At 42.7% G+C, this 26,822-nt stretch overlaps 1 protein-coding gene across 4 annotated transcripts in view; it reads left to right on the forward strand.

The window, feature by feature from the left end:
* Positions 1 to 3,751: 3,751 nt before the first annotated feature.
* Positions 3,752 to 26,822, forward strand: part of UGGT1 (UDP-glucose glycoprotein glucosyltransferase 1) — a 46,540-nt gene continuing 23,469 nt past the window's right edge. For 2 of the 4 annotated variants that reach the window (XM_028730660.2, XM_077930100.1), the window contains exons 1-20: positions 4,218 to 4,345; positions 5,508 to 5,645; positions 5,896 to 5,978; positions 7,970 to 8,100; positions 9,052 to 9,164; positions 9,781 to 9,955; positions 10,673 to 10,769; positions 12,022 to 12,100; positions 12,685 to 12,785; positions 14,123 to 14,222; positions 15,280 to 15,340; positions 17,737 to 17,828; positions 17,942 to 18,092; positions 18,368 to 18,487; positions 18,771 to 18,856; positions 19,968 to 20,103; positions 21,424 to 21,555; positions 21,812 to 21,976; positions 22,353 to 22,473; positions 23,543 to 23,641. In XM_028730660.2, the coding sequence (XP_028586493.2) occupies positions 4,296 to 4,345; positions 5,508 to 5,645; positions 5,896 to 5,978; positions 7,970 to 8,100; positions 9,052 to 9,164; positions 9,781 to 9,955; positions 10,673 to 10,769; positions 12,022 to 12,100; positions 12,685 to 12,785; positions 14,123 to 14,222; positions 15,280 to 15,340; positions 17,737 to 17,828; positions 17,942 to 18,092; positions 18,368 to 18,487; positions 18,771 to 18,856; positions 19,968 to 20,103; positions 21,424 to 21,555; positions 21,812 to 21,976; positions 22,353 to 22,473; positions 23,543 to 23,641 (2,230 nt within the window). In that variant the 5' untranslated portion in view covers positions 4,218 to 4,295. Of the gene's footprint in view, positions 3,939 to 4,217; positions 4,346 to 4,668; positions 4,691 to 5,507; positions 5,646 to 5,895; positions 5,979 to 7,969; positions 8,101 to 9,051; positions 9,165 to 9,780; positions 9,956 to 10,672; positions 10,770 to 12,021; positions 12,101 to 12,684; positions 12,786 to 14,122; positions 14,223 to 15,279; positions 15,341 to 17,736; positions 17,829 to 17,941; positions 18,093 to 18,367; positions 18,488 to 18,770; positions 18,857 to 19,967; positions 20,104 to 21,423; positions 21,556 to 21,811; positions 21,977 to 22,352; positions 22,474 to 23,542; positions 23,642 to 26,822 lie in introns of those variants that run through there. The other 2 variants (XM_028730656.2, XM_028730657.2) reach the window with 2 other exon arrangements.

Here is a 26,822-nt window from a genome sequence, read left to right on the forward strand (position 1 = left end):
AAGGTTTATTATTGCCCCGTTGCTGTGATCTATTGTTATTCTAAAACACACAAGTTCTCTGCATTTTAGCAGCATCTCGATCACTGCAGATGGTGACAGCAGCCACGAAATTAAAAGACGCCTGCTTCTTGGGAGAAGGGCAATGACAGGCCTAGACAGCATCTTGAGAAGTAGAGATGTCACCTTGCCAACAAAGGTCCGTATAGTTAAAGCCATGGTTTTCCCAGTAGTGATGTATGGAAGTGAGAGCTGGACCATAAAGAAGGCTGATCGCCGAAGAATTGATGCTTTTGAATTATGGTGCTGGAGAAGACTCTTGAGAGTCCCATGGACGGCAAGAAGATCAAATGCATCCATTCTTAAGGAAATCAGCCCTGAGTGCTCACTGGAAGGACAGATCGTGAAGCTGAGGCTCCAGTACTTTGGCCACCTCATGAGAAGAGAAGACTCCCTGGAGAAGACACTGATGCTGGGAAAGATGGAGGGCACAAGGAGAAGGGGGCGACAGAGGGCGAGATGGTTGGATAGTTTTTCCAGGTTACCAGCATGAGTTTGACCAAACTGCGGGAGGTAGTGGAGGACAGAGGTGCCTGGCGTGCTCTGGTCCATGGGGTCACGAAGAGTCGGACACGACTAAACGACTAAACAACAACAAAGCAGCATCTCATTCGCTGGTTATGAACGGGGCTAATAATAATATTGTAATACATGTCATATAATGGACAGGCGTGGACTGTTGGACTATTGCAGTCAACACTGGGTTGTCATATACAAGGGAAGGGCCTTCAGGGTCCCTAGTGCAGCCTGTGACACTCTTATACTCACTGGAGTATATTGCAATGCCAGTGCAGTGTCAGAGAAAGCCGGGGGGCGGGGGCGGGCAGGTTCAGATCCCTGCTCAATGGTGAAGCCCCATAAACTAATTTCCATATTCTACCTCACAAAGTTGCTGTAGGAATAAATCGGGGAGATGTACACCACTTTGCGCTCCTTGGAGGAACGTAATAAATACTGAACCAACTTCAGCCCAGTAAATGGTTCCTTAGGGCAGGAAAGTTCTGTTGCGCCAGAAGCGGTTTTGTCATGCTGGCGTCATGACCCGGAAAGCTGTCTGTGGACAAACTTCCGGCTCCCTCGGCCTGAAGTGAGATGAGCACCGCACCCCATAGTTGCCTTCCACTAGACTTAACTGTCCAGGGGTCATTTACCTTTTTACCTTTACATAATTTTCTTTGTATGCTGCCTTTCTGCAGTTTGAGCCATGCTCAAGGTGGCTCACAACGTGAAAAATACATAACTACAACATAACAAAAGTAGTCATAATCAACAAATCATTAGAAAATGCACAAACTGAAGAATTTCCACATAAATCACAATATCTAAAATAAAGATACAAAAAAGCAACAGCAACAACCCCCTGCAACAAAAACAAACTCCAAACACTCCAGCCCAAGAATCTGTGCAGGAGTAGGCAAAGGACCATTCAGGATTCACAGCCAAGATGGACTGCATGCCTTAGCATCCACATCCTTATTTTAAACCACCACCAGCAGTTTTAAGGAGGGAGGAGAGTACATGATCTGCCAACACTTCTGCTGATGGGGAAGAATGTGAAATGGGGTGGTGGAGGTGGCCATTCCTTTATGAAAAAAGGAGACTTGTGTGAAGCAACACTGGCTGGCAGGATTGGGAGGGATAGGTGGTGTTGCACGTGAGAAGATTTTAGATATGGAGCTGGTGGGGAGTCTCAGATGGTGGAAAGCTGTTGAATATATATGGATGTTCAAGTTCAGAGAAGGGGAGGTGGTGATGTGGGCAATGCTGGTGAATGAATATTGGCAAGCAATATTAGAATGACAATGGGTACTATTAGATATTGATATGTGAACCACCTGAGACATCCGGGTATAGCACAGTATATAAAGAAAATAAATAATAAAATAATAATAATAATAATTGGCTATCCAGATTTGATGGCTAAATGACCAACAGTCCACACTGCATATCATATTATATGATCTACAAGGTTTTTCATTTTTGGTCACCTATCAATAGGCATTCTATCAGGTTGCAGCAAAATGAGCAATGGGAAGCAGGTCAGCTCCATTGGATCTTCTGAGAGACTAGCTCCTTTTGGTTTCAGTTTGAACAGCCTTATGACTTTTGTAACTTACGAAATGGTGCTTGAATTTATTTGTTTTTTCTTCTTTGGCAACATGCATTTTAAACAGTAAGGCAGGAATTGTCTTGTGGAGGTTTTTTTTTTTATTGATCTGTAAGGCACTGTGGGAGTCTTTGTACCTGAATAAGGGAATGAAAGTGTTAAAGAAAACACAGTGTCATTTTTCTAGAAAAATAGGTGCTGGAACTCACCATGAATACCTCCCTCATTCTCTTACAATGGCAATGGTGCCCGCCTGAGAGGTGCTGGAACTGAGTTCCAGTAAGTTTCCCCTGAAAAAAGTCCTGGGAAAAATTATAAATAAATAACCACCGATTCCAACTTCCAGTGTTCCTTGCTGTCATTGCCACTCACTTACTTCCCCACTTGGGTGGGTAATTGGCTGCCTTTTGGGGGCATATCCCATTCAAGAGGGCTCACAATATCATAAACCTATGATACAGGGTGAGTCTTTTAAAAGAGGCCCCATGGAACATGTGTACTCTGTATCCATGGGGCCTCTTTTAAAGGATTCACCCTGTATAAGCAAGGGTTGGATATAGCAGGAAGTTGGGGCAGCAAGGGGACGAAGAGGAGACACTACTACAGATGGTGTCCTGTCAAAAAATTAGTTCACAGAAGTTGGTAGTCCCACTGAATAAATCTTGCTGAGGGCTCTGCCACTGGGACTGGCTTTGATAGGTGAGGCTTGGATTGGTTTAGACCAGATTACTTTTCCACAGCTGGGGAAGGATAGGAGATGGAATCAAGTATCCTGGAAAAGGGTGCAGTTGGGCAGAAGGTCCCAACTGAAGTGATATATCTCATTGCTATTAAAGGACTCTCAAGTCTTTCAGGTTTTTAAACTGGGCTCAGGAAACAAATGTTGCTCCTACTAGGAGCGTAGAACAGGGATGCGAAGGAAACGTGAGGCTCTTCAGATGCTGTTGGACTCAAGACTCCTATAATGGCTGGAGCCCAGGCACGAGGACGTCGGGCGCTTGTTGTCTCAACTACCTTTGGAGAGCAGGTGCCTCCTCCACGATGCAGAACTATGAAAGTGCAGAGCGGCACTGGAGCCTGGCAAGGGCTCGGGAGGAAGACTTCCTGCCTGGTCCTAAAGAGGATCTTGCTAGGGCTGGAGCCTGTACAGTACTATCTAACGGTAGTCGAGTTACCCTGAAACGAAAAAGCCACAAGTCTCTTGCAGCGGACTGCTCGGCAAAATAGCCTTTAGCTCTTTGTGCGTGTGCGTATTTGTGTGTAGGGTGGGGAAATACTACTAATAATAATTCAGCGGCGAGGTGGAAGCGGGAGATGCTATTATGTCTGCAGACAATAAAGCGGGAAGGGTAGGGTGCAGCTTCACGGTACCGTCGGTTGCGTGCCCGCCTGCTTGCAGTTTGTGTTCCGCTTCGTGATGGGAACAGCGCCCCTACTGGGCGACTGGAGCGTCGCCTTGAGCGGGACTTTGTTTGCCCATAGCCGAAATGGCGCCGCGAGCGTCAAGGGCTGCTCCCAGACTGGTTCCCTCCGTAGGGCAAAGAGCCGCTTCGCCGCAGCTCTTCCTGGTAGCCGGCGAGGGGCCGGAACCGGAAGCGAGCTGTCAGGAAACCGAAGGAGCCGCGGCGGCTGAAGCAGGAAAGGAGCGTGGCGGTAGCTTACAGGCGCAATAATCATCCGCACGGCGCGAGAGCCCCGGCAGGAGCGGGAGGCGCCCTCTGGCTAAGTCGCGGCACCGGCACCCTCGCCTCGTGCGGTTCCCCAGCACTGAACGGTGAGTGGGTGCCTGGTTTCCCGGACACCCGCCTCTGAAGACGCCGCCGCCGCCGCTTCTCCTTTTTCGGGCTCTCCTGGGGCGAGATCGGAGGAGGCGGAGTCCATAGGAGCAGGGAAAGCGGGGGGTCTAAGGGACTGGGACGCGGAGAATTCGGGGTGGTTAACCAGAGCAAGCTCGTGTTTCCAGCCTTGCAACACAGCCGCGCGATTTTAAGGCTGCAGTCCTGACGGCTCTGATGCTCAGGTGCTATTGAATCCCGTGGGTTTCACCCCCAGGGTTAGGATTGCAGCCCGAATTCCGGCAACTTTGTTGCGTTGTCAAGGATTCGGATATCTCGAACCGAAGGACAGAAGGATGGCAGTTGGATGTTTATTCGCAGAGCTCCTTTGGATCCATACAGACAAGTATTTTTTGGCTAAAATTGTGTACGAAAAGGAAGATCTAACAAACGAGGGGGTTAGCCCCAGGGGTCTTAGGTTCGGTGTTGTTGCAGCAGAGGGACAGGATCGCCTTTCTAAAATCTTACCTGCACAATGGGATTTGTGATCGCAATTGGCATGGTCAGAAGTATCATCATTTGCCATATGTGGACATGCCTGCGTCGTGGAGTCCCACAGTGGTGCTAAGACTAGACCGTGAATGCACAGTAGGATGCATTGGATCAAGGGGGAAGCACTAGCTTTTTAAAAAAATACTTACTAGGTAGCAGGGCTGAGAATGACACGTTCCTGCTGAGGATTTTGGAGATAGTAAGTTGGATGATAATGACCTAGATGGACTAGCGTCTGACTCAGCAGCTTCTTATGTAATTTCTGCAGTGCCACTTCTTACCTTTACAATATGAAGTACAAGTGAGACAAATTTACTACGTTTTTGGGAAGGATTCATTTTTCTGAGACCTCCGTTTCTCTACTCTCTCAGGCCAACTTCATAGATGATAGAATTGCCATGAGGCTTTTATATGTGCTTTAATATTGCGCTTCCTGCAATATAAAATTATTATTATTCACTTACAAAGTGCCTGCATTTTCTAAGTGCTGTGCATGTATTAAAAGAGAAGACAGTCCCTGTAAATAGACTTACAATCTAATAAGACATGATACAGAAGGAGTAAATGGAATCAGGAGGGGAAAAGAAGAAACGGGACTGGAACACCTGCTTATTCACTAGCTCATGATAGACTCATAGAATTGTATAGTTGGAAGGGACCCCGAGGGTCATCTAGTCCAACCCTCTGCAGTGTAGGAATTTCAACACGTGTTTCCCCAATACATGTGAATCAGCCCATTACCTCTGAATCAGTCCTAGAATTGCCTCTTTATTTTCCCAGATTTTGTTCATTTATTTTCTTATATGCTGCCTTTCTTCCATCATGGAACCCAAGGTGGCACACATTTTATTCTCAGGTGGTTACCCAACCAGGTGCTGCTTAGCTTCAGCAAGATGGCTTGTGTCAAGATATATACCTTATAACTGATTGCACACCTGATTTACAGAAGCATACACTTGCTTTACTATTTCTACTGAAATACAATGCTTAAGTTAAATGTCTTCATTTGTTTCCAGGTTCTTTTATAAGATGGGAACTCTAATTGCACTTATTGGAATATGGGTGAGCTTCTCCCTGGTAAAAGCAGATTCAAAAGCAGTGACGACTTCTTTGACTACTAAGTGGTTTTCCACACCTTTATTACTTGAAGCAAGGTAAGCAAGATGGCTAACTCAATGGGTTTTTTAAAAAAAGCATATGTAATCTCCCATATAATTTGTGTCCCTATGTTACAAATGAGGGAGGCTTAGATAGTGGCTTGCCTTAAAAATACCCAGTAAATTAATTACTTAATGGAATTTGAATCCGGACTTGTGAAATGCAGTGTCATTGGGGTTTTAAATAAACCCCAAAACAAATAAAACTTAACATAATGTAATGATTCCTCTCCCCTCCTTTCTTCAGTGAATTTTTAGCAGAAGAAGGTCAAGAGAAATTTTGGAGCTTTGTTGAAACCTGTCAGGACTTTGGATCATCCAATCATGATGGTAATTATTGCATTCCTTGGTTGCTTTGTAATCAGATAGGGTACGCTGTGCTGAATTCTTTGTAAAGCTCATTGGTATAAATGACAAACACTTAATACAGTTGTACCTCGGACGTTGAACAGAATCCGTTCCGGAAGTCCATTCGACTTCCGAAACATTCGACTTTCAAAGCGCGGCTTCTGATTGGCTGCAGGAAGCTCCTGCAGCCAATCAGAAGTCACGGAAGCCCCATCGGACGTTCGGTTCCAAAAGAACGCTCGAAAACCAGAACACTCACTTCCGGTTTTTGATCATTTGGGAGCCGGAACATTCGACTCCCAAGGCGTTCAGGAGTCGAGGTACGACTGTCACTTGTTTTTCTCTTTTCATTTGTAGAATAATGCTAAATATAAAAATAGTAAAGATTTTCATTTATGCTTCACACTTTAATAGGAAATGTTAACCAGTCAAAGCTTATGCAGATATAAATTGGCCATTTAAGGCAGATCTGTAGAACGTAGTGACTGATCAAGCCAAATAAACCTGCTAGCTGCATTTCCCCACTCTCGGAGCCTTTATCTGTGTTGCTGCCTAGTTTGGTCTTCAAAAGCAGATTTATTTTGACATGCCACAATACATAGTGGACAACGTTCATCTTGCTGAGTCACAAGTTATACAAGCCTACTCTTAAGGGATGAAAAACTAGGTATAGGATCATACACTCTTTCCTTCCGACATGCTAATTGCCCATTCCATTTCCCCCTCTACATGTGCTCCAGAACTTGAACTGTGGACAAAACACTTTTAAATAGCTAGTAAGAAGCCAATCAGACTGGTGGAAGCAGTGACAGTTCTGTGCCTTGCCATTCTGATTGGCTATCATTTCAGTGCTCTGCAGTAAGAAGGAGCATTGTGTAGCATGGAAGTCAAGCAAGCTGGATATGTACGTGAGAGAGGTGTGAATGCCATGCGGGTGTGGCGGGGGCGGGGAGAGAGAGCTTTGTGTATGTATGCTTTGGCCCCAGTCACTGTCTATGAGGGAATGTGGTGCCTGCAGGGATGGGGAGATGGTTCACCACCTCTTTAGAGCCTAATGACTGTAATTTATAATTGATATGTCTTTGGAAGGTTAACAAGCTAAAGTAACTAAGACATCGTTAATATTAATAAAGATATGTAATATTTTGTTGTAATAGAATTATGTCGTAATATGATAGAACTGCTTACTATTGAGGATATCTCATTAAACGGATCAGACACATTCCAGCAGTTATATCTATAATAGACATGAATTCCAAGTATATCTTAAAAGCAATCACGTGCTTAGCAATTGTAGTAGTGGCTAATGACTATGAATAATCAAGTTCAGAAAGAGAAAGAAATAGATTTTCTGCATGCAGTATTATATGGAGGTAGCCTAGGATCACAGTGTTTACCAACTTGTAGTCATATATTACCAACTTGATATGACTGCACAGGATGCGGATTCCTTGTTTAAAATTGTGTCACTTTTTGCATACAGTTATACTGTAGTATAACTGGGGACGCGGGTATAGGGGACGCGGGTGGCACTGTGGGTTAAAGCCTCAGCGCCTAGGACTTGCCGATCGAAAGGTCGGCGGTTCAAATCCCCGCGGCGGGCTGCGCTCCCGTTGCTCGGTCCCAGCGCCTGCCAACCTAGCAGTTCGAAAGCACCCCCGGGTGCAAGTAGATAAATAGGGACCGCTTACTAGCGGGAAGGTAAACGGCGTTCCGTGTGCTGCGCTGGCTCGCCAGATGCAGCTTGTCACGCTGGCCACGTGACCCGGAAGTGTCTCCGGACAGCGCTGGCCCCCGGCCTATAGAGTGAGATGGGCGCACAACCCTAGAGTCTGTCAAGAGTGGCCCGTATGGGCAGGGGTACCTTTACCTTTTTTTTATACTGAAGTATGAACCACGACAAATATAGCTGATTTTTAAAACCCCTCTGCACTTGCCTTAAAAACTAAATAGTTTACTTTGTGGGTTGGCAGGTACTGATTATTCCTCTTACTATGCAATGCTGCAAGCAGCTTCCCAGAATCTTTCACCTTTGCAACAGAACTTGTTGAAATTTGCCTTGTCTTTGCGCTCTTATTCAGCTACAGTTCAAGCCTTCCAGCAGGTTAGTATATAGCTTTTGGAACATTTCTGATTCTCATGTTTTCATACAGGAAACACTGGGTGTCTCCTCTCCCTGAACTAGCAACCTAAGCCTTGTGCTTGACCATATTACAATGACTAATTTTTTGACAATGACTGACTATACTGTGTATATTGGGAGTGGTAATATGTTGATGGACCTTATTGAGTTGACAGATAATATCCCCTTCCCTGATTGCTTGCCAGCCTAGACACCAAGGTTAGGTGTAGTGTCTAGGCATTGACAATCTTCCACCTCTTTCCTGACCACTGCCCAGAGAAGTATTGGGCATGGTACCAGTGCTGCAAAAGTTACCACATGGATATTTACGTTCCTTTTAAAAAACCCCAAAAACTTAAATTTAAAAGGAACGGCTTCTCATTTTGCAATTGCAAAGGAAACTGCTTCAGTATCCTGCCCACCATCTTGTTCGCCTACCATTCCTCAATAGCTGCTCACCCAGCATTAATAATAAACACAACACAAGACTGAGAGAAATAAAAGAGGGGAGAGAGATGGGGGGGGGGGAGGGAAGGGAACAAATAAAGTTGCTGTAAGATTATCCCTCTTTCTCTCATTTAGCTCCAAGACAGTAGACCTTTCTTGATTGATTATAAAATGGAGTGGTCTTTATTTTGTGTGGTATTTGTCTTTGAAAGAATCTAAGAAGTTTATTCTACCCTCCTCGCTGGTATCCATCTGGGCTGGAAGCAGAAAAGCTGTGCAAATGCCCCCATTCCACAAGTCATGGCCAGTTTTTTTGATGTGACTCAGTGCTCTACTGTTCGTTCATATGGATCAAAAATGACAATGCCCAGATGAATCTATTAGAAGCAGAGTATCTTGTGAGCCTGTTACTATGACCATGATGCGATTTCCCCCCCACTCTGAAAAAGGTTGACATCTTACTATAATAGATCCATTTTAATACAGATAGCAGCTGATGAGCCCCCACCAGAGGGATGTAATGCATTTTTTGTTGTGCATGGAGAGAAGACTTGTGAATCTGACAAACTCAAAATGCTTCTACAAACAGCTTCAGAAAGGTAGTTTTATTTTGTACCAAGGCATCAACTATGCTGCTTCTTATTTTGTTAAAATAGGGCAATCTGATTCAGTGTTGGTCATTTGTTCTGTATTACATAATTCTATGATTTCATAGTTTCACGATGTTTAAATAATTTTATTGTACACTGCTTTGCTATTTTTTATGAGTTGGGGATTTATAAATATTCTGATTAAATGATTGATTAGAATCTTAACATGTTGCTACTTTGGACATAAGGTCCCAGAGTGGGTTGCAATCATAAGATTCTGGGGTGGGTTAGAACAATAGATTACAACAAAGATACAAATAGATAAAACCATTACAATTATAAAATGCATACTGTTCAGTTCCATTTGCAATGGCTTTATAAGTTACACCATTTTAGGAATTCATTCAGTTCCACAGTCGTGAGAAGCTAAGCAATAAAGTGCTGGGATTTCCATATGGAAATCTTATTTTAATTCTTCATGAATCACATTTAATGATTCAAGCATTAGAATAAGGACTGTCATAGTTACCTATTTATGTCTCTTCTATATGTTCAGTGTAGTCATAAGCATTATCTAATCTTGTTTAAATACAGTATTTATATTGGGGTGTTCGTCTTGTTCCAGGCCAAAGCCTTTTATATTCAAAGGTGACCACAAATATCCAGTCTCAGACCCCGAAAGTCCTGTGGTAATCTTGTATGCCGAGATTGGCTCTGAGGAGATGTCTAGATTTCACAGACTACTTGTATCAAAAGTCAATGCTGGAGAAATCACCTACATTCTTAGGCATTACATCGCTGTAAGTACTAAAACAATTTTAGGAAAGTCCACATGATTTCCAGTATTTTTCAGGAGCAATATTAGTTATTTAGGTGCCACTTCAAGAATATTTTGCATTGAGTTCTAAAATCGTGTGTGCTTTTATATAAACCATATTGCCAGTTTTTGATTGCTTTCAATATTGCAACATTTTTGTGTTTTGAAAGAGGGGTTATCTTTTCTGATTATATTGAAAGATTTATTCATCTATTCGTACAAGACAACTGTGAAGCTGAATCTAGACTCACTGTTTTAAAGATCTAGAAACTGTTAGGTCTCAATTTGAAGAGGTAATAGATTCAGGATATTTCTGGTTACAATTCTTTTTATAGTCCTACTGCCCCTTATAACTTTTGTGGCAATGTGCAATGAAATTTGAGGTTCCAGATATGTAAATACCAGCATGAGAAGGATTGCCAAGACAGCAGGAATCACTACAAGAGCTTCTTAGATGGAAGCTACATTTTTCATCCTCCTACCAGTTGGAGTTCTGAATTGGGCTGCAACTTTCTTATCACAGAGAAGGGTGGGTGGGTGTTTATAGCTGAGCTGCAACACAGCTGGGCACTTGTTCCAAGTTTAAATCAGGATGGTCCAACTGCCTGTGATTATGGTTTGGCAAAGTTGGGAGAGCTAAACCTAGCAAATGTCTTGTTGTGCCCATGTTACCTTGCTTTTACTCCTTTCTCTCTTGTAGAATCCAAGTAAAGAAAGAGTCTACCTGTCAGGCTATGGTGTGGAGCTGGCCATTAAAAGCACAGAATATAAGGCCAAGGATGATACCCAGGTGAAAGGTGAATTCCTACCTTGAGAGCAGTGATGGTTCCACCATGAACTGGAATGTGTTCCAAAGTTGTTTTTAAAATTCTCTTCATATGCTCTCGCTGTTATTCTATTTGGAATTGAATCACTTTTTCAGGGTATATTAGCAATACGCTGCAGTAATCGAAATCATTCGTATTTATTTATATACAACCTTTCCACAAGGAAATTCTGCTCAAAATGGCTTGTAACAAGCTAAATAACAATAAATGAAAACCCACTGAGTAGCAATCACTCTGGAATTGATTGCACTTTGACAGGAGCTGCTGAAGCTAGACTAGGCAACCTTTGGATTGATACTCTTAAGGATTGGAAGGTTCATGCATATGTTGATGTACTTTAGGATGAGGCAACTTGCCCAGGCAACCCATTAGCTTCCCTTGACGTGGCAGGATTGTGTAGGCTACCAGTTCAAGCTGGAGTGGGAAGCTTGTCTGGACTTGCTCTCTCCCTGGCTGTTTGCAATCTGTGTGCCCAATTTCCCCTCAGGACCTTGTTCCAGGGTCTTGCCTCACACTTCCTTCGTCATCTTCTGCTTTCCTTGCAAGGCTGCCTAACCTCTTACACACGTTTAATTTCCTCCCGCAGATCCTTTTTTATGATAATAAGCTGTGGTGCATGAAAAGTAGCACATTTTCTATATGAAGGAAAAGCCATTGTAATTTTTATCTGTGTTTTGTATATCCTGCTTTGTGTTAATCCCTCCCTTCCACCAGTTTGCTGGCTTCAAATGCTACTAGCATGGTGTTGGCTACTAAGTAAAAACATGCAGAAAAACATGCAGAGGCAGAATGAGGAGTGTCGTCATCGTTCTGTCCTTTTTTGTGCGACAAGCCACTTCTTTAGAAAAAAGTGTTTGATGTTTGCTCCCTCTGGAGCCAGAGTGAGGAGAGTCTCACTCTGAGACTCTTCACAGTAGCAGTGGAGAGCAACACTAGAGTATTCACTGGTTGACAGAAGTAGCATTATAAAACCCTCAGGGAATGAGTGGCAAGGAATGTCACTGTTCGCCCCTCACCAGGGAATGACCCCATTACACTTTGGTGCCTGTTGTAAGAAGTAGCAGCAATTGTCTACTTATCTTAGAAACAAGATGTGCTTGCTGTTACGGCTGTCTGCAGTGCTAATATTGTGTGCTGAAGGCTTGCAAAGCGTGTCAGACTCTTTATGACTGATCGTTTCCTAAATGGTATCATAATCAGGAGTTTTTTCATGTTTCTATAGGTGCAGATGTGAATGCAACAGTAATAGGTGAAAATGACCCAATTGATGAAGTGCAGGGATTTCTATTTGGAAAACTGAGGTACGTCATGCTCTTGACAAACATGTTCATTTTCCTTGGCCTTTCTACCTAAGGCATTCCAGAAACCAACTTGCAAGGAAATACATAAAGAAGATTGCAGGGAGGGGGCTCAGTAAAAGTGCACATGTTTTGCTTGCGAAAGGTCCCAGGTTTAGTCACTGCATCAGCAGGTGAGGATGGGAAGGACTTCTACCTGAAACCCTGGAGAGCTGCTGCCAGTCAGTGTTGGCAGTCTTGAGTTAGATGAGCCTATTAAACTGTATACAGCAGCTTCCTCTGTTACTTTTAGCTGCATTTTCCGACTAAAGCCTACAATATTATATTATATTACAATATATTAAGAAAAGGGACCCAAATCCACATCTATTAAGGGCAGTTGTGCTGGAAGGTAAACAGCGTTTCCATGTGCTGCTCTGGTTCGCCAGAAGCGGCTTAGTCATGACCTGGAAGCTGTCTGCAGACAAACGCCGGCTCCCTCGGGCTATAGAGCGAGATGAGCGCGCAACCCCAGAGTCGTCCGCTAATGGTCAGGGGTACCCTTACCTTTAATAATATAGGTTTCCTTAATTCATTTTTTATTCCAGGCAGTTGCACCCCAGTTTGAAAGAAGAACTGAAAGAACTAAGGAAACATCTTGTTGAAAGCACCAATGAAATGGCGCCCTTAAAAGTGTGGCAATTACAAGGTAAGTATCCATATTAGACCTCTCTCCTGCAAATCTGAAATGTGAACTTCAACTTCCTAGGAGCTCTTATGCTGCACTTAAGTCCTTATATACACACACTAAAATAAATTTATTATGCCTTCGTTACGAAGTGCTCCTGTGTCAGCAGAAGCATCCATAAATGCAACCGTTCCTGGAAAAGATACAAGCACGAAGACACTTTCCATCAGCACAACCCCAAGACATTTTCCCTTTGTGCGAAGCATCGAATTGAATGCAGTTGCATTTTTTACACACCAACATATTTCAAAGCAAAGGTTCCTTCTTCAGCAACCATCTTAAACTTTTGAATTACATAGAATAGCTGAAGTAGTTTCCTCATGGTGCCAGATAGGTACAATATTTCTGCAAACTGCTTCAGCTCTTCTGCATACTTTGAAGAAGAAAACTTTGCTCCTAACAGCATTCACCTGGAGTTCATCTTCTATGTCTTCAATCCAAAATCCCATTGTGCCTGGCTGGGATGGATTTTGATGAAGGTGCCCCTCTACCCACAGAGTGATGCCAGCATCAACTCCCAGCTCCTCATTCCACCTGGTGGTAGCTCATGGAAAGCCCCTAAATGGGGTGTTCTAGGGAAGCCCCATGGCTGTCACTGCTGGATCCCAAGCAGACCCCACTGCTGCCTTGTGATGTCTTCGAGCCGAATCATTGCACCAGCTCCAGGCTGCCACAGTGATTTGCCTGCCTCTTCTGCTGTGGCCAGCAGGAGCAAGAAGGCTGCCAAGGTGGTGACAACACAACCCTGCCACTGCCTGCCAGGGCTTTGGATTGCTCTGTTAGTTGGCATTAAGCAAACAAGTTCCTCCTTTTGTGTTCTTATTTTGGTGCCGCCTCTCTTTTTTTTGCCAGCTGCATTCTTCGCAGCTGCATTATAGTTACGGCTCATAGTTGCATTATAGATAACTCAAGGTGACGAAAGACTGCAGTCCTGAACCCACTTGGGAGTAAGCCCCATTGGAGGCAGTGGCATTTTCTTCTGAGTAAACCTGCGCAGTAAAATTCCCAAATCCTTCTGGTTCACTTCCAACTGGTGAATGTTTCTCGGCATTATATTCAGTTGTATGAATTGTGCTAAGAACAGAACACTGGTGGATGCGCTGGCTTGATCCAGGGATGCCCTTACACATGAACTCCGCTTCAGCCATGTGAGCAGTTTCATCAAAGTGCGTGAGAGGAATAATTGGGTGTTTAAGAGCTTCAAGAGATTAGGCTGATCTTGGCACCTAGCAGAGTTAAGCTTTACAAGGTTCCAGGTTTGAAGGACTGCCTTATGATTGAACTATTTTCAATTTTAGATCTGAGCTTCCAAACTGCTGCCCGTATTCTGGCTGCTCCTACGGTGGATGCTTTGATGGTCATGAAAGATCTAAGTCAGAATTTTCCCACAAAGGCTAGGTAACTGCTGCTAAGCAAATGTAGATTATTGTACTGTTTACTTTGTTGAAAGTGATCAAAGATCTCAGAGTAGATTGGGGATCCTGGTGGTTGAAACGGAAACAAACTACTTTGGCCCCCTTACTTGTGGGGAAGTGGTTGCCCCAGTGTGGTCCATCCAGCTTCCACCAGCTAACTGATAGTTTGGCAACGAGCAATTGTGGAATTAGATCATTTTAAAAGGGAAGACTTGCTTTTCAACATATCTGCTATAATTTTGCTCTTAATACCTTGAAAACTTTGGTATGAATTGGTGGTGAAATACCCCTTGCATATTTGAAAATATTAAATATGGCCACCTTGGAAGTTCAATGAAAATGCAAGGTTTTTCTCTGATAAAGTAGAGACAATTTGGCAGCAGAAAGGATTCACATATACAGAAAGGCGCTGGAGGTGGAGAAAATGCCTGCGTTCAGCCAGGAATAAGAAAACCATTCATAATCGGTTTGCGAGGAACTGGGGCAGGAAAGACATAACCGGGCAGCTATACAGCCGACAACAACCTGCACTGATCATATCTACAGTGAGGGGGGGCAGGCTATACCTGAAAAGTCAGTATTTCTGCATCATCAGTACTACAGCATTTGTAATCTTAAGTGCATATTAGTGTTTTCTATTAAATAAGAGCTGTTAAGTTCATAGTTGGCTCAGATTACCAATCTCTTTTAAGGGATAATAACTTCCTCCTGGTATGTGTCCTTTTGGATTTAAAAGCTGAAAGCACTTAATTCTTGTGCAACCATTTTTGGCACAAATTTTGAAGATGTCAAACTTTGTAGGGTTTAGTATGTGGAGTCCCCCCCCCCCCCCATTGATTGCACTAGAGAGCTTAAATGAAATAGATGAATTGTTGTCCTTGCAGTTGCAATGTTTTCTATACTGTATGAATTCCAGTATCTGTTTACTTGTAACAATTGTATGCCCTAGTGGGACATGTTGGAGTGGAACAGATAAAAAAACAAAAGAAGAGGTAGGACAGGCAATTAATGATAACTTGTGACTCTTTTGGTTTCTGTAGGGCAATAACAAAAACAGTTGTTTCTTCAGAACTCAGATCAGAAATTGAAGAGAACCAAAAGGTAATTGTATGGAGCTTTATTGTATTGGAGCCTCTTGGCAAAATAGGGATTTGAACCTAGGTCTCCTGAGCTGACACTAGCCATTAAGCCACACTGCCTCTCTGTATTTAAAAAGTACATTTTATCGAGCTCTAAATACTTTGAAGTGCTGTTCTTCTTCCAGAATGTCCAGAATGTTTTGTTGGTTTCTGGTTGTACTGTAGTAGCTACAGCTTAGGGCAGAATTTGGAGGAAAGGTTCTTTATCATATCATAGAACCATAGAATTGTAGAGTTGGAAGGGGCACCGAGGGCCATCTAGTCTAACCCCCTGAATGCAGGAATCTCATCTAAAGCATCTAGGACAGAAGGCCATCCAACCTCTACTTAAAAACCTCCCGTGAAGAAGAGTTCACTACCTTCTGAGGGAGTTTGTTCCAGTGAACCCTAACACTGTTCTGTGCAAGGTTTATATTCTACAAGCTCTGAAACTATGAGCCAAGTGGATCCTAACTGGTTTTATCTGGTTATTTCCCAGGGAATAGTCACAAGCTGTTACTCAAGGAAAACCTGGCCTTTTGGGTTTTGCCTTGCTTTTGAATAAGTCCCAGTGTGTGTCAAACTTGAAACTTAGTGGCTTCTGTGATGTGTTCTGGGAATTAAACAAATAGAAACTTTAACAATTGGCACAGCAGGAGCAGTACAATCCCCTCAATTGACTTCTTTATCTCTGTTTAAGACTGAAATCACAGCGTAATTGAATCTGCTGCATAATATCTGTTTAACTTTCTCTTTAAGGGAATAATGTATCTATCTGCATATCTATTTACTGTAAGAAATGTCAGGGTGAATGTGCAAAATATCAGGAATGCTGTCTTAACAAGCTCCCTGAAGAGTCCCATTCTAGAAAAGAATTACCTCAGAGGAACTGGGTTGTCACAACAATTAGAAAAGAAACAGTGGGGCAGAATGTTGTTCAGATATCAGAATACAAATACCACTTAACAGTTCAGCATAACAGGTTTTAACAGTGCAATCCCAGACATGTTTACCTAAAAGTAAGCCCCACTAAATAAGTGGGTATAGGATTGCAACCTAGATTGCTCTAAATCTACAATGAGGAATGGACTTTGCAATTTACATGGCATCAAAAAATGCTTATTATTTTATATGAATCTCAGTCTTGAGGGTAGGTTGGTTGAAGTGAGAGAAGTAACTTTGGTAAGATTATTTTTCTTTGCTTGATTTAGCCCCCAGAGGTGACCTCTGACAGCTTTGTGTGCCCATTTTGATTTCATCTGGGCTTGAATGCAAATGATGGGCACTGATAGTGGCCTTTTTTATTTTGCTTATGGTGCACTAACTTTATCCCTTTTACATCAGTCTCTATTATACTTTCAGCTAGTAAGCTGCCACCCCCATATCATATATCAGCCATATATCATAAGTACCTCAATATTCCTTAAAATGGCTAACGTGATTCTAGAGTATGATAAAACCACTTTGTTAAATTTATTTATCGGTCAAGTGTGTAGGCAGATTGCTTGAGGACAAGTAAGTAGTTGATACATTTTACTTCCCCATGCCTACATAGAACCTTGGATGCTATAAAGAAGAGCAGTAATTGAAATGGGAGCACAGCTTGTAATTGCTCCACATCATCAAAGAATGGGCAGTCAGCAGGCCTTATTTAGCATGCAATCCAAACCCCTGGTGGTTGGCAGCAGGGCTTAACGGGTACTACAATAACATCTGGAGTCTCTCTGCTTGTGCCAGGCAGGGTGCAAGGTGTGATGGGTAGGAAAATAGTTTAGTTCAGTGGCACCAGCTCCAGGTTGGTGCAACAGAGAGGCCTGTGCAGGTAATAAGTACTTGGAGGTACTTAGAAGCCAATGAATACAGGCAGCAACCATTTTGCATGCATCCACCAATGTTTGTGTCCTTTTGGATTTGGAACAGGGCAGAATGGGGGTGGGTTGGGTTTATGTGCACTCCGTTGAGGTGCGCAAGGGCCAGGAATGGAGCCCCAGTGCAAAATGGTCGTCACCTGTACTTGGCTGCTCCAGTTCAATTGAAAGTTCATTGGTAGGTGAGCCCTGCTAATGGCAGAGCATGAATACAGGTAAAGGGAAAGCTCCTCATCCAGACTCCTTCCTGTGTGGTGGATCAGGGGTTTGGATCGCTCTATTAATACCTCATCATTCTATTTTTATCATAAGATAATTCACAGTCTGTGCTGCATTAGATTAATACTGATAGCTGATTTGCTATCAAGGCAGGACCAACTGAATTTCCATTTCTGGGATCAGTTAACATTTTAAATGCACATCTTTGAAAAGATTTGATCTTAAGTTATGTATTATTCAAGTCTTGTATTTTAAAATGTCTATTAATGCCTTTGTTGCACTTTTTCCTCAGTACTTCAAAGGAACCTTAGGTTTACAGTCTGGAGATTCTGCCCTGTTCATCAATGGGCTGCACATAGATCTAGACACACAGGACATATTTAGGTATGAACTCTTCAAATTCTTCTTAACTTAGGTTACGGTATAGCAATATAAAATGCTACAGTATTATCAGCCGGTGGCGTTCTAAAGTTTTCTCTGATCTGTGCTCTTTCTAGTTTGTTTGATGTCCTGAGGAACGAAGCTCGTGTTATGGAAGGGCTGCATAGTTTGGGAATTGTTGGCCTTTCCATGCACAATGTGTTAAAGCTGAACATCCAGCCATCGGACTCTGACTATGCTGTAGATATCAGAAGTCCTGCTATTTCAGTGAGTATGTGGGGTGAGATTTCCACCGATCGGTAAAAAAAATCATTCACAGTATGTTATATATCCTGGTACACTTGTGCACATTCTTCACTGAAGTGTAAATTCTTTGAGGCAAGTCTTGAACCTTAATTGTAGTTCAACATACGAATCCATACATTTCAGTTACTTCCACTGCAATTGAATTGCTAAACAGTGGCCCTAAATTTAAATAAGTTCTAATCGTCCAAGCAACAAGTATTTTTAATTTATCTTGTTTGACTTTCTTTTCTTTTTAGTGGATCAATAATCTTGAAGTTGACAGCAGATACAATTCATGGCCTTCCAGTGTCCAGGAGCTGCTGCGCCCTACTTTCCCTGGCGTAATCAGACAAATAAGGAAAAACTTCCATAATTTTGTAAGTGGTATCTTATTTTGGTCTATGAACGTCACTCTAAGATTTCCAGAGATTTTATTTGTATTCAATGTTTTAATTAATTTCTATTATAATTTTTCCACCAAAATTAAGATAATCCTATATATTTAGCTTAGTTTATCTGTTCCAGTATAAAAAACCCCATACAAATACGAATCCATAGAGAGATCTAAAACATATTTAAAATTAAAATTGTGAAACATGGTTCTAGTCCTTCTGAAGGGATGTAATGGCATCTGAATCCATACTTTGCTATGACTTTCAGGTACTCATCGTAGACCCGTCCCATGAGAGCTCGGCGGAGTTGCTTAGCGTGGCTGAAATGTTCCTTAGTAACCACATACCATTGAGGTAATGCTGCAGTTTCTATGTGTGTGGAACTTACAATTTTATTTTTGAAGCTGAGTAATGTTCACAGGTGGCACTGTCGGTTAAACCACAGAGCCTAGGACTTGCTGATCAGAAGGTCAGCGGTTTGAATCACCACAACAGGGTGAGCTTCCGTTGCTCAGTCCCTACTCCTGCCAACCTAGCAGTTCAAAAGCACGTCAAAGTGCAAGTAGATAAATAGGTACCTCTCTGGCGGGAAGGTAAACGGTGTTTCCGTGCGCTGCTCTGGTTCGCCAGAAGCGGCTTAGTCATGCTGGCCACATGATCCAGAAGCTGTACGTCGGCTCCCTCGGCCAGTAAAGCGAGATGAGTGCCGCAACCCCAGAGTCAGACACGACTGGACCTAATGGTCAGGGGTCCCTTTACCTTTAATGTTCACAGCTGATCACCTTTCCGAACCTATGAAAAGTACATATTTGGCATGACAGGAGTTTTTCTTGAGCAACCATGCTCCTCCACTACCTCTTATTCCTAACTGTATGAAAGAGGAGCCTTTTGGGTCTGATCACATATGGGAGGTATCTGGAGGTCCTGGTTTGTACCATGTGGCTGTGGGAAATCTGATATGGGGCACATGCTTATGCCTATGATGTGAGTTTTGCGCACATGTGAAATACCACAGACATGGAGGAATGATGCAGATGTAACATTATATGACTGTGTACCACAATGCCTCCTCCTCCTCATGGATGACTTCTCCACACCAGCCAGATTCATGGCTCAGTCCATGTCTGCACCAATGTCAGCCATGGTTAATGCTACCCAGGTCTGGCTCCTATCTCAGGATTTGAAACCAGAGCTTGATGTTAGTTCCATTGTCTGGTTAGGATTGAATCCTGGTTAGCATTAACCTTGGTTAATTTGTGCATCAAGAGAGGAAGGGGTTGCAGGGGAAAGGGCACAATCCGACAGCTCATTCCTACATCCCTTCAACCACTGATAAAGGATCGGTAGTATTTAGTGGTGGTCAGTGTCACTCGTGTTCACAAACCTAAACATTTCCGCTGCAGATGCTGTGCTTTTGAATATCTGATTTGGATTTTTAGTCTGTTTTCTTTTGTTTTGTTAATAGGATTGGACTGGTCTTTGTGGTTAATGACTCTGAAGATGTTGATGGTTTACAAGATGCTGGGGTCGCCCTCCTTCGAGCCTACAATTACGTTGCGCAAGAAGTTGATAATAATTTTGCCTTCCAGACGGTTATATCTGTGAGTGTTTTGGAGAGAATTAATGCAGCTGTATTTGTTTATGTCAGCCTTGAGGCTGTTGCAACAAGAAGAGACACTTCTTGTTGCAGCAGTTTGCCTTTTCAGAATATTTGGGTTAATGATTATGAAAGTGGTAATGTACTTGCTGTTAGTGATATGAGGGCAGGTTCTGTTGTGAGTTCTTGACCATCTCTTTCCTGGAAGGATAACTTTGCTTGCCAAAGCCACTTTTCTCCCACTGCACTGTTCTCCAAGTTAAGCTGTAAAATCGAAGTGATATGTGCTCCCTCTTGTGCATTCCTGATGTAAATGTAATAGAAAGGCTAGGTGAGGAACGATCTGGTACACTGTTGTGCATTTTCACATCTCCTTATCCTGTAACTATAGTGATGGCAGCATGGGATTGGAAGATAGGGGGGCAGAATATAAATCATCCTAGCCACCACAATAAGGCTTTTAATGCTGCCCTTCCCTTGTTCCTGTCTCCACCCTGGTCCCTCTACCTTATTGCTGATGTACCTGTGGAATTGAGAGCTTGTTGTCACAGTCATACTTGTCCCTTGGCCAAGGCTTGTATGTGTTTGGGGGGGGGGAGTGGGTAAGAGTGGATTCCTCCATCCTTCCTGCCCTACACTGTGTGCCGTGTGCTGTCTTCCCTTTCCTGTTGTCCCTGCAGTTTGATTTTAGCCTTCAACTTGCTCTTAACAAAGTTGGTTTGTAATGGTGTTTGGCCTTTTTTAGAGGCTCATTCATGCCACCATCAGTAATTTACTTCCCCTCATGACATTCTGCTGGGCACTTAAATATTCTTGGAAAATAAAGATATTGGGAGAACTCATGAGAAACTTTTCACTGTAAGAACCTGTAAAATAGATAACCAAAGCAGTTCGTAATGCATGCATACAGCCATCTATCTGTCTGTCTGTACTGTATGATATTTATAATTATTTTCCTGCAGACATCAGCTTTGCAGGTCTAGCCTACACCAAGTGTTGGGCTGTAGCGAAATTATGTTGCTCTATAAAACACTGCACCCTGAGCAAAAAATGAGGCTGCTACTTTTGTCACTTTTGTTTACCTTAGGCCTGGGGATGATGGGACAAAAAGACTAAGCTAAATGCTTCATGGATAATGTGGGTTTTGAAATTGGGTTAGTAGAAAGAGAGAAGAGGCACTGCTGAGGTCTTCCTGGAGGGAGTTTGATACATAAGGGCAGGCAAAGCGAAATTGAGAGAATAGCTGATTTATTGATGATACTCTGAAGTGTAAGGAGAAGAGGTAATGTTTTTAACTGTGCATGTGTCAATGTTTTCTTGACAGATATACAACAAAGTAAATACAGGAGAAAAACTCAAAGTGGAGCATGTGGTTAGTGTTCTTGAGAAGCAGTATCCTTATGTAGAAGTGAACAGCATCTTAGGAGTTGATTCTGCTTATGATCACAATAGGAAGGTAAGGCGTTCATGTGTGCAGCTTATCCGTTTTCAAACCCCATAACTCTTTTTGTAGAATAAAATTTCTGCCAAACTATTCACTGGAGTGGTCAGAGGTGCCAACAGGATTTTCTGGACCAGGAACAGCAGTATTTACCCCCCATAACTTGCTTTTGCATAGGTTATTTTGGAAACATGGACGACGATGTTGCAATAGATAAAGTTAGTAGAGGCAGAAAGAAAAAAATCTTATTTGTATCTTTTGTACATTTCAGGAAGGACGTGGCTACTATGAACAGACAGGTGTGGGGCCCTTACCTATTGTGCTTTTCAACGGAATGCCCTTTCAAAAGGAACAACTAGATCCCGATGAACTAGAAACTGTGACAATGCATAAAATACTAGAAACCACCAGCTTTTTCCAGAGGGCTGTGTATTTGGTAAGCCATGTTGCTTGTAGCCAGGGATTTCAAAGAGCTGTGCAGCTGGTTCTGTGCTTCTAAGGAGGCTGTAGGTTTACCTTTCCCAGATGGCAGCCCCCCATTGCCACAGAAGAAACTACTATGTCACAGATCTGCTGTTCCAAGAAATGTAAAAATCCAAAGGGTTGCACATAGGAAGCAATTTAACATCTTGCAAAATATTGAGATGCTAAATGACCTCTTTGAAGGGGAGGTTCTGAGAGAACAAGGAATAAAACTAAAATTTTAAAAAATGATTTCACTTCTCAATATTATTCTGATTTTCAGACCAGTTCCAAAACATGCTTTTTGTTTGTTTGAGGTTTTAGATTTGATTTTTTTATTTCTTTTTCAGGGTGAATTATCAAATGATCAAGATGTGGTTGAATATATCATGAACCAGCCTAATGTTGTGCCAAGAATCAACTCACGGATCTTGATGTCTGACAGAGAGTACCTAGATTTAACCGCAACTAGTAAGGCACACTTGCTGTTGAATCCACACAGAATTTTAATAACAACAACAATAACTTGTTAGTGGACAATAAGATCTGATTTGGACACTAGTTTTTACTCCCCCCCTTCTTTCTGGCATGGCCACAAGCTGTTCAGAAATACCCACTTCCATTTTAAGCTAAGTGTGCAGTTTTGTTCAAACTTGGACAAACTGCAGTTAGTTTAGACTGTGGTCGGTCAAGACGAATAAAAAATACAATTATTCTAATCTTAAAACAGAAGCAAATAAATGTTTCCAGTCTCCTCCTCATGGATGTGGCAGAGTAGGAGCTGAGACGAAGGAATTCACTAGCTGAAGCCTCCTGCAGACAACACTAAGCTGTAGTTTAGCATTGTATTTAAATAATAAACAAACAAACAAACAAACTATTTATTTATACCCCACCCATTTGGCTGGGTTTCCCCAGCCACTCTGGGCGGCTTCCAACAAAGATTAAAAACACACTAAAACCTCAGTCATTAAAAACCTCCCTGAACTGGGCTGCCTTCAGATGTCTTCTAAATGTCAGATAGTTGTTTTTCTCTTTGACATCTGGTGGGAGGGCGTTCCACAGGGCAGGTGCCACTACTGAGAAGGCCCTCTGCCTGGTTCCCTGTAACTTGGCTTCTTGCAGTGAGGGAACCGCCAGAATGCCTTCGGCGCTGGATCTCAGTGTCCAGGCAGAACGATGGGGGTGGAGATGCTCCTTCAGGTATACTGGCAAATGTTGTTTAAGAGTTTGAAAGTTTTCAGGCATTTTGTATTGGAGAAATACAAGGGCTCCGTACTTTTATTGGGTGGTTTTCTGCCCTTTCTCACTCCTGGCCCCTGTTCCTTGACCTTGCAGCTGTTCTTGCCCATGCTTTATCATTCTTAGCCTTTGCTCATCTCTGTCCTTGTCCAAATTCTACGATGAATTATTTAGGAACATGCCCTGTAGGAACATTTTATTGGGAATTTGCTACCAAAGAGGGTAATTTACTTTTTAAAATAAAATTAACAGAATTTGATTTAAAGTGATTGTTGATGAGTTAATTTTTTTCTTGCAGATAATTTCTTTGTGGATGATTATGCTAGATTTACATTCATGGATTCCAAGCACAAGACAGCTGCTATAGCCAACAGCATGACCTACATGACCAAGAAAGGTACAATTATGGGAGTCCTGTCTCTTTCTGCTACTTTTTTTGGCCAGCGTTCCTTTTGCGTTGTGAATCATAGCAAGGCATTTTAAAAACGTTTCTAATGATGCCATGTTACTGCTCCTTCTTTGCGCTAGTTTTAATCTCACTTTGCCCTCTGATTGATCCTTAAATGTATACCCAGTTCTATCTGATCAAGTACTTCGGTTGTTCATAAAGGCTACATAGATTTAGCATGTCATTATGGCTTTGCCGTGTTAACATCTGAAGAACCAGGTACTGTAGAAGAAAACTGTACAGATTGGTTCATAATGTTAAAAAGTATTTGTATGGCATTTCTTTGGCCTGTCTAGTTTCCAGGCAGCATCATATTTTCTGTTGTCTTAATTGATTTCCTCTGCTGGGCTTGGTCTGTACTTGAAGCAGGGCGAGAGGTTCTTGCTCAGCCTGCTCCCAGATATGCTAGTTTATTACTCACAGAGCGTATTTTCTACCACCTTACAGAGCAGCCTTCTGTGCTGGCTGGGGCTAATGGAAATTATCATTTAAAACAGGCATGGCCAAACTTGGCCCTCCAGATGTTTTGGGACTAAACTCCCATCATCCCTAGCTAACAGGACCAGTGGGAACTTTAGTCCCAAAACATCTGGAGGGCCAGGTTTGGCCATGCCTGATTTAAAACATTTGGAGCACACCAGGTTGCAAAGACTTTCAGTCTCCTTTTCTCTTGAATTTGCTGTGTAGACCCAACAGTAGTCAAGTGCTAGTCTTGTTTATTGGGAAATGTTAGCTTGGAACTTCACCATTTAATTTCACTTAGTTTATTAATGTATATGGATATATGAGCACTATGTTTCCTTATAGAAAATGGAAGCGTTAATTGCTTTTGAAAATAGCCCAGTAGCAGCCAATGGGAGTTGGTAATTGCTGGGCTTAGAATAGTATTGCAGCTGTTGCTAAGACATTTTAAAACACACCCACCTACCCTAAAATCACTAATTCTTCACTTCGTTACCACATTTCTTATTTATTGCTTAACAATAAAAGACTACAAGTTGACTGAATATATGCCAAAGGAGCAAATAAGCTTAGGAGAAAAATGGGATGAAATATAGTGCTATTGCAATTCTGCATATATGTGTAAGTTATTACTTTGGGCTTTTATAGCCATTATGGGCTTTTTTTGGTTTGGATTTTCATATAAAATTGTCAAATCAAGGCTTTATTCTGATTTATTATGCCTTTGCAAACCATGCACAGCTTAGGTAATGAGTCTGGGAGAGAGAGGGGAGTCACATGCTCCCATCCTTAGCCCCTCTCTTCTGTCTCTCTGCTAAGGTCTATGTTGGCACCAACTTTAGCTACAGATAATGCGAACTAGAGATTGCTATTGACTGTGACTGAAGCCAATCTCAACAACCTGGTTAATATAAATCCTGAATAATTTTCTCCTTGTTGTCCATAACCCTGGTGAAGTTGCAAGTAAGAGATGAAGAATTAGAGGAAGCATAAATATGTCAAATTCTGTGTTGGATTGTGTCTGCGGGCTTCAGCAATTCTTCTGAAGAAACAGACCTCCCTGCTTCATTCTAGTCATGTACCACAAATATAGAACATGCTCCCTGTTTGATTTTAAACAGCACATGAAAACATTCTTGATCCTCTCTGGCTTTTGATGTAGGAGTATCTAATGTGTTTGTTTTGTTGTGTGTGTGTGTGTGTGTGTGTGTGTGGTTTTATTTAGTTCTCTTCTATAAGTCACTTTGAACATAACAGCTAAGGAAGGGCACTTGAGACATTCTACAAAAGCTTAGTTTGGGGATTTTGTTTTGGTAGATTTAGCAATGATAGACCAAGTCTTCTTGCCTGTCTAGGCTTTTAACACCAACAACTTAAAAAAGGGGTAAACTAAACATTTTATCCATCATTAAGAACCCGCTCATTAAGACTCATTACTAGAGGTGCCCTTGGCCTCATCTTACAGTAGTTTTTTGAATTGTTTCGGATATTGAGCTCCAACTATCTAGGTGAAAACCTTGGAGTAGTCTGACCAGCAAGTTGCAATCTAGAACCTTGTCCTACTTGGCAGGTTCTAATCTCCTCCTGTGGTGAAAATGTGGTTTTGGGTCCCCTTACACAGCCACAGTTAGGCAACAGCTAAAGCCTCCCTGGAACCTTTAGAGTCTGAAGTGCACCCATCTCACTCAAGAGGCCGGGGGCCAGCGCTGTCCGGAGACACTTCCGGGTCACGTGGCCAGCGTGACAAAGCTGCATCTGGCAAGCCAGCGCAGCACATGGAAACGCCGTTTACCTTCCCGCCAGAGCGGTCCCTATTTATCTACTTGCACCCGGGGGTGCTTTCGAACTGCTAGGTTGGCAGGCGCTGGGACCGAGCAGCGGGAGCGCACCCCGCTGTGGGGATTCGAACTGCCAACCTTTCGATCGGCAAGCCCTAGGCGCTGAGGCTTTTACCCACAGCGCCACCCGCGTCTCTAGGTTCAATTAAATGAGCCAACCTGACTTCAGTCCTTGGTTGTTACAGAAAGTGTTCTTGTCACACTAGTGGATCATCTTTGTTGCAAGGTAGCATGGGGCACTGTGCCCCTGTTCATTTTCCAGTACCCCTCAATGACTTAATATCAACCATGCTATTCTCCTGGTGGGGTTGGAAATGCAGGACACAAAACTTTTACAGTCCCACTTAGCCTGTTGGGTAGTTCTCAGAAGGCAGTGCTGGGGAGCTCTTATGGGAGTTACCCTTTGGGAAGGGATAGGGTTCTATTCTGTCACCCATACTTTTTGATAACTACATAAAATCAGTGTGAGAAATGTGGTAGAGATTTTGACTTCAGTATCTTCAGTATACAGTATGCATCTTGCACAGGGGTTATAGAGCGTACAGTGGTGCCTCGCAAGACGAAATTAATTCGTTCCGCAAGTCTCTTCGTCTTGCGGTTTTTTCGTCTTGCGATGCACGGTTTCCCATAGGAATGCATTGAAAATCAATTAATGCGTTCCTAGGGAAACCGCCTTCAGACCAGGTCCGGGGACAGTCTGTCCCCAGACCTCTTCTGAAGGCTGGGGGGGGGGGGAACAAGGGCTTTTCTTCCCACCCCCAGCATTTTAAAAAACCCCGGGACAGCGGAGGACTTCTCCGCTGTCCGAGGCGATTTAAAAGCCCCTGGGA

Source organism: Podarcis muralis, chromosome 6, assembly GCF_964188315.1.
Source record: "Podarcis muralis chromosome 6, rPodMur119.hap1.1, whole genome shotgun sequence".
NCBI classification, from domain to species: domain Eukaryota; kingdom Metazoa; phylum Chordata; class Lepidosauria; order Squamata; family Lacertidae; genus Podarcis; species Podarcis muralis.